General features: G+C 40.5%; 1 protein-coding gene across 1 annotated transcript; it reads right to left on the reverse strand.

Annotated features, from left to right (window-relative positions):
- Positions 1-638: 638 nt before the first annotated feature.
- Positions 639-4,320, reverse strand: LOC115593622 (UDP-glucuronosyltransferase 2C1-like). The gene is made up of 4 exons (XM_030437205.1): positions 4,045-4,320; positions 3,380-3,678; positions 2,552-3,265; positions 639-1,758 (listed from the first exon to the last, which is right to left on the reverse strand). The coding sequence occupies exons 1-4, from the start codon at positions 4,046-4,048 to the stop codon at positions 1,174-1,176; spliced, it is 1,602 nt and encodes a 533-aa protein (XP_030293065.1). The 5' UTR covers positions 4,049-4,320; the 3' UTR covers positions 639-1,173.
- Between the last annotated feature and the right edge of the window lie 3,468 nt (positions 4,321-7,788).

The raw sequence follows: 7,788 nt of genomic DNA on the forward strand, positions 1-7,788 counted from the left end.
CCAAGTTCAGAGATGATCGGCCCTTCTACTGGTAAATGAGTTACATGAGATACAGCTCACTGGAGGCCATGATACTTCCATGAATGTTTTGCTAATAATAAACAACTTCTGATTTGTCATGAATTGTATCGATTTATTTTGTGTTCTTATTAAGCTGCTGGTAGTATTTGGTAGTGCAGAGTAATTATTTGAATGTGTTTCTCTCGTCAAGGCTTGCATCAGTAGAACCTGTGACCTCTTTCATAAGATTATTTTCATGAGGTTTTTGACCGGGAGGTTGGCTGACAACAACTGATGTCAAAAATAACTGTCAGCTGAACTCAGGTTTCAGGCGTAAGAACTAAACACTGAAATTAGCTAGTATTGCACAAAATACCAATCATCCCTGTGAGTCTTATACTGTTGTATATTATACAATTACTTAATCAACACTGAAGCTGATTGACTGATATGGAGCTCAAGTCATTACCATCTCCTATTGGGTTCCAGCTTATGATTAGTTTTTAATTATTCTTAGTGAAGTTTACCTTCTTCGCCAAAGTTCAGTAAGCGAGAGAGGAATTTGAAAATAATTAAAATGTCATTTCTGTTTGCTTTGATTAAATATTTAATGGAATTACTGCAAGTATGCCACAGAATTCAGAACGCATTTTAATGCAGAATATATACTCTTGTGTGAGTGAGAAGAAACAATAGCAATTCCTTTTAAATACCTTTTTTATTTATGGTTACTTAAATCAAAAATGTCGTGAAATTTTAGCAAATAAGACCTCGAATTGAGAACAGATGTTGATTGTCTGGAGATTATGTTTCCACTTAACACTATCAAGATTAAAGGTGGTAAAGTTTTTGTCACAATGGAAATGGATCAGGCAGTCAGCCAGCTGCTCTATGCTTATTCATTACAGTAGATGTGAAATTACAGAATTATGTTGATGATTTGGGAATGTCTAAAAACTGATATCTTAAACTGCCCATTACATTTTACAACACATTATACAATGCTAAATAATATCACACAATTTTTATTCAATATGACTAAATCAATTGACTGACTGTCACTTTACTTCATAAATAATAGAGATACAAATGAGATACATTAAGATTAATGTTTTTGTCCGAACACAATGCTCTATAGAACTCATTGCAGCTGATTTCGAAACAAATTTGACCTCAGTGTTGTTTGGTTTTGGTCTTTCTTCTACTGCTGCAGCACAGGAACCTGAACATGGCCAAAGTAGAGAGCAGCAGTACAGTCACTGCAGTCAGTAATAGTAGCAGTACATCTAAACAATAGTATGAATACCAGGCCATCTTATAGGCCTCTGTACGCAGGTGATGTGCCCCTTTATGGCGCATCACATATTCCACCCAGAAGATGGCCTGATCCATGGGTGACATTGGCTGATCTCTGTGCAAACGTGACAGTCTTTGCATGTTCTGTCTGTAGCTGTCCTGATGGAGCACCTCGTTGATACCTTGCTCAAAACTGTGGCCGTTGACGTCACCGAGCTGAATGATTTTCGCACCTCCTCTCTCCTGCAGACGGAGAAGGTTGTCATACTGGTCAAAGAACAAGGGTATGCCAAGCACAGGGACCCCGTGGTAAATGGCCTCCTGGACTCCATTGGTCCCACCGTGAGCGACGAAGACTTTGGTCTGTGGGTGGCCCAGGAGGTCCTTCTGTGGCATCCAGTCCACTATCAGGGTGTTGTTGCCCAAAGTAGTGGGACGCTCCCCTTTGTGCCTCCATATCACCTGATGAAAAAATTAAAAGAATCAATGTGAAATAACACAGTAGTGTAGTACACCAGTTGTTAGGAAACATTAATGGTTAATTTTTCTATAAATCATTTGTTAATACCCACTCATTGAGACTCATTAGACTCCCCTGGGGAGACTGTCAGTCTATCACAGGGCTATGAAACCCATTTTTAGTAGATGTTTGCATTAAAAGAAACTATTTGCTCATTTGTCTTTCATCAATTTCTCTGTTTAAACTTTAATATTGCTTATGTTTATCTATATTTAATGTTGTTGCCTGTTGTAGTCGAGATAAGGCTTAGTCTTGAAACTGGACTCTGGTCTCAATCTCATCTCTGCATTGACCACATTCATACTCTGTCTTGTCTCCATGACTGACACAGAATACTCCAGACTGGTCCAGACCTCAGCTGCGAGGATATCACTCAATACCGGTGCAATTTCTACCATTGCCATAAAGGCTACAGTTTACAATAGAAACACTCCATCGGGTACTGCCTATTAGTGACCTTGGGGTGATTGAGAGTGATGGCAGGTTAACAAGGAGGATGCATTTTGGTCATTTTTCTTACACGCCTCCATCCCCATCCTCATCCCCACCCAATACTGGTCTCAACTTTGTCTCAACCCCTTAAAGTTTTATCTCCATACACTAAGATCTTGGTCATGGATGGATTAATTCCTGCGTGAATATCTGTACGACTGTGCATCAAAAAAGTACAATTTTGAACTTCATCATTCAGCCATTTCCTGTCATTGCAAAATGATTTCACATGACATAATTTACCTTCTGAGGCATCTTCGCAAAGACGCTGGCAATTTCATCGGCAACTGCATTGGGCAAAGCATTGACCAAAGTTCCAAGAGTCATGATGATCACTCCGTGCTCCCCAGCACTCTGAACAAAGTCCTCCAGGTCTGCTGGCAGAGGTTGGGCTGGTTTGCACTGGAACCCTCCTATGTAGATGACGTTTGGCATCGTGGGCCGTGGGAAATCAAATACAAAATCTGATCTGAACAGCCAGATGTCTGCTTCCTGTAGAAGTGATATTATGTCACATCCACCCTCAATATATTTTTCACAGATGCCATCATAGCTTGGCCCCACCATGAATTTCTGCTGGAAAACTATAATACTGTAGAAAAGCATGTTCTTGACCCTCTGGATGAAATTCATTTTGTCTGTAAAGCCTGATCCTGGAACTGGAATGTAAGACAGTGGTGAGGGAGCTATCGCAAAGTGTCCATCTCCGCTGGTGATCCAGCGAACATTGAGCACTGTGGGCAGTTTGAGATACTTGGCGAGTACAACCCCTGGCGCTATGGCGGGGTCGGTCAGAACAAGATCATATTGAGAATCTATTAAGCTTTTGATCGTCTGTTCATCATTGAAGAGTTGAACCAGGCTTTCAGCCCACAATGAATGGGCTGTAGAAATCATAGAGAGGAAGTCCTTGGTGAGTTTGAAGAAAGTCAGTGCTGAGGCCCCCTCTCTCTGCGCCTGAAAGAATGGTTAGGAAAATGTGGTGAAAAAGTGATAACATATCACAAATCACAATATGTGAATGACCAAATTAACCAAATGTGGCCTGATAAATAATCCAAAATGACCTACCCTCATATGCTCCTGCAGGTACACTTCAAAGAAGTTCTCTAAACCTTCATCCATTTCTAAAGTAAGGGATGTGTAGAGAGAAGACTTTTCTGGGATGTACCAGCTGGTGGAGGCCCTTATTACAGTGATGCTGTGTCCCCTGGCATGAAGCTCTTCCAGCAGGATCTTCATATTGATCCAGTGGCTGCCGTCCACTGGGAACACCAGAATGTTTCCTCCATCACAAGGTGGTGTGAAGGAAATCAGACATGCACCGAGGAATACAAGTATTCCACACATACGGTGCAATTGCATAGTTCCTAAAGTGTGTGTGTGTGTGTGTGTGTGTGTGTGTGTGAGAGAGAGAGAGAGAGAGACAGACAGACAGACAGATGACAACATGAGAGAACATCTCATGAATTATGAAATGTGCTGATAAAATTCATTGGGAGATGAAATGTGCTTAACAAGTTCATGGATTTGTATCAGGTGAAAACCTTTTTAATGACACAGTTTCTGCTGTTAAAGCAAACATGTGTTTGACCTTCTGTGTCTTTTTTATAGCTTAACTTACGGAACATTTTACACACTGATAAGAAAATGCAGTATGATATTAGCTACCAGAGTAGTGTTATAATAAGTAATAAGGTAATAATGTTCCTGAAATGTTTCTGAAATTCACTTACCCATGCTCAGCGGTGCAAATAATACTCCTGATTGACAGCAGAATGACAACAATCTAAATGATTCCTTCCATATTTGAGTTCAAACTCCAGGCTCAGATGGTGATATAGTCCTTTCACAGGTAAATCAGTTACATGTGACACGTGTCACATGAAGTTATGGTGCTGCCGTTGATGTTCTGCAAATACTAAACATGTCATTATGTCTTTCTTTCCATGTCGCAATAGTTTTATTTTCTTGCTTTTGCTGATTACCTCCTGTTGTTAAACTGCTGGTAGTATCTGGGAAAGCAGTTCAATTTGTGAATGTGTTTCTCTCTGTCACGCAAGAACAGTGCTTGCATCAGAGGAACCTGTGACCTCTTTCATAAGATGTGGGTTGGTCCCAGAACTGAACTCATTTGACCCGGAGGCCCTCATATCAGTGGTGTAGAAGGTGCTTATATCCTTTACTCAAGTAAATACCAACACCTCACTGGGAAAATACTATATAAGAAGCAAAATTCCTGCATTCTTGCAGTATTACCAGTAGATGTAATTCAAATTTAAAAAGTAAAAGTACATGGGGTGCATTTGAAAACAATCACCACCAGTCCAGTTTGCGCCAGAGTGTTGATGTTAAACTGCTAGTTGCATCTGGGAGTACACAACAATATTTGCTTCAGAATAACCTGTGACCTCCATCGTGAGATCTGTAGAGTGGGTCATGTAAGGTTAATCAGCTCCAGTTTAATACATGGCAAACTAATAGTGCTGATAAATGCCCAGAGAAAATATGAATTCCTGGCGTTCTAGGTATTAGCCAAAACACTTTTAGCTCAATAAGACGTTATTTTCTCCTGGTTTTTGACCAGAGGTTGTTTCTTACAATGTGTGCTGGCTCAGTGCAGATCAGAGGTCATGTAAGATGTTGGAGTTCAATAGAGTTCGTGTTTGGTTGAGAGGTCACAGAAGAAGGCACGTTCAAGTCCATTCATTCTCTTTCTTCTTTCAGGATAAGTTGAGTGGATTGTTTCCACAATTACAGAATGTAAACGTGCAAATGAACAGTCACATTATCTTGGATCAAACAATTCACCTTAACACACTCAGGAACAAAGTACTCAGGAGACCATCTAAACTGACACAGGCAGAGGCTGCCTTGCAATGTGCCAATCAGGAGCAATTTGTGGCTCAGTATCTTGCTCAAGGATAGGTCTACATGCAGCCTTGGGAGCCGGGAACCTCTATAAAGCCTCTCTTGACCAAAATTGTCGGAGTCTGTGACTTGCTCGTAAAAGAAAAAAAAGCTTCGACTTGACAAAACGAAGGTCAAGTGTCAAGTGATTGTACATTGTGGTTGAAGTTGTTGCTACATAAAAAATTACATAAAATGTTGCTGTTGACTTATTATTTTTATACCTAGTAGGCTAACTTATTGTCATTTTGTTTTTTATTTTCCTTTTTCTGTCGCAGTTGCAGGTTAGGGTTAGGCAAAAAGGGGGTTAGGTTTAGAAAAAGATCATGGTTTGTGTTTAAATAGACCATTTACCCACGTGTTTAAAAGGGTCCTGAAGGCCAACTTCTACCATGTGCGGTAGTGACAGTCATTCAAGTTCAGCAAGATCACTCTCATTTTCCACAATCTTATCCGACTCAGGATAAGAGTCGTCAGGGCCCCTTGAGGGTCCTTGACCCAACCGGCCCTTGTGTGGGTTGCTAGGGCTTGGTCAACCCAGGTGTGAATCTTTGTTAAGTGTCTCGGGAGGGCACTCAGTACTGCATGGAATAACTGAAGCAGCAGATTTGAATGTGGCAATTGTTGGGAATCTTGTTTTAACAATATTTTCTCCACATGAGGTGTCCATATGGCATTCTGGTATGTGCAGTGCTTCGCCGAGAAACATTTCTTTCAGCAACTTTATGTTTTTAATAAAAAAAGGGAAAAAGGTAAATGCAGCTGCTTTGTCTTGGCTACATCGGGCTTTTTGAAAAGTAGAAATCAATTTCACCATGCAGCTTACTAAAAACAAACAATTCCCCCGCGTTTAAAGGAGTGCTTCAGGGCAAGTCAGCTTGAGGATAATGAAACTCTGTGACAGATTCTTCCATGAAACATTCCCTCAGCTGGTGGTTTGTTAATGGAGGATACTCGGTTTCAGGCAGCCTTCCAGAGTCTCCCATACGGCAAGAGCTAAAGAGTGTAAAGTTGTTGTGACTAGGACATGAAAAGACGTAGCATCGGATTTTCATGCCCATAATAATATTTATTGCTTTTCCTGGCGCTGATTGAGGGATTTGTTTCGATGTTCCAACAATAAAATTCATGCCAACCAATCCATGCCTCTGCGATTACAAAAGACATGCTTTATGAGAATAAAATGACAGCACACTGGTGTTTAACTTACCTCCTAGGGCACTGAGAAGACAATGCAGGAAACTACTCCCCTTCAGCTTTTACAGTTTGTTCCTTATTTTTCCAGGTGTTTCCCTTATTTTGAGGTTAATTCTCCCTCCAGCAGAGTAGGCAAACACACCCTGAGCACCAGACCATAAACAATTACACAGTAGGTGTGACAGACTTGAAGTAACTACTTAAAGTGATTAACAGTTTAATGTAAATAATCAAAATAGAATTGAAGCCCGAACCCACTCAGCTATGCCTACAGAAATACACCAGGTCATATATCTTGTGAAACAGCTTAAGTCTGAATAAATAAAAGCTGCCATTACAGAATCAGAAGGGTTTATTTAGTTCTTTTTTTTTTTTTTTGTTACAGTCTGCCCAAGCCATTTTCATTTGTCAGCAGGGCTCTGGACAGGATAATGACCATGTGGAAACCAAGGGATGTGTGACTCATGCATCTGTGATTGGTCTCCACAGCCCCACACATGACGAATGAGAAACGGCCTCCAACTGGGGTTCCAAGCGTTCTGATTCTAAGAGCAGATGCACAGATAAACCTCTCACCTGCGCCATGTTCACTCAGTGACCCGGTCACCTCCATTCCCTCACTCAGTATCTGAGTTTCAGGTTAGAGCTCCTGTTGTAGTTTCGTTTGGGACACCACTGACCATCTACTGTTGAAATGATTTGTGGCAGTCAAGTTTATTAATTAATTACTGAATTAATGTGTGCCATCTTTTTTTTTTGTATCTTTCTTTGGTAGGTGCATAAAACAAAGGTTGGGATTTTACAGATATAACAATGATAGAAACAGGGACAGATTGGAAAAACAGGGTGATGTGCAAAATGTGACACGGTACAGGAATAAAACAAAACACTCAACACACATGGAATAATAACCACAATTATTTTAATAAAACATCTTGCACCTTAAAGTAGTATAATAGCCAAGTGTTATAGAGGATTCAGTCAAATATGGTCATCAGAGAGAAGGATGAGATTTAAAGATTGTAATAGATACAGGAGAGGATGATGATGCATCACAAAAATGTTTTCGTGTTAGGCCGAGAATACTGAACCTAAAGGATGGAGAGCAATATTTTCTGAACGCCATCTGAGTAGAGCTGATTCCAAAGAACCGAGAGCGAGGAAACTCACTGGCAAAGACAAGTGGAAAAGATGCTTCAGCTCATTTTAAGCTGTGATTGTTGCTTTTGTTGCTAATCAATTATCACTGTACATTTGTCAGAACCCAAAGCTCAAGGCAAAGCTAGTACCAACACCTGGAGCATTCAAGACTGGCCAAAAATGTCAGGGCTTAATCCATGATTATTACCGCTTCTCGTAGCCACACGGAAAAC

This window comes from Sparus aurata, chromosome 13, assembly GCF_900880675.1.
Source record: "Sparus aurata chromosome 13, fSpaAur1.1, whole genome shotgun sequence".
Lineage (NCBI taxonomy): Eukaryota > Metazoa > Chordata > Actinopteri > Spariformes > Sparidae > Sparus > Sparus aurata.

What these genes read in the sequence shown, in the direction of transcription:
- LOC115593622 (XM_030437205.1), bottom strand. An exon ending in ACCTGCAGGAGCATATGAGG is followed by an intron (nt 3,266 to 3,379) that starts GTAGGTCATTTT and finishes CCATTCTTTCAG; the next exon opens with GCGCAGAGAGAGGGGGCCTC. An exon ending in TTGCGAAGATGCCTCAGAAG is followed by an intron (nt 1,759 to 2,551) that starts GTAAATTATGTC and finishes TTTTTTCATCAG; the next exon opens with GTGATATGGAGGCACAAAGG.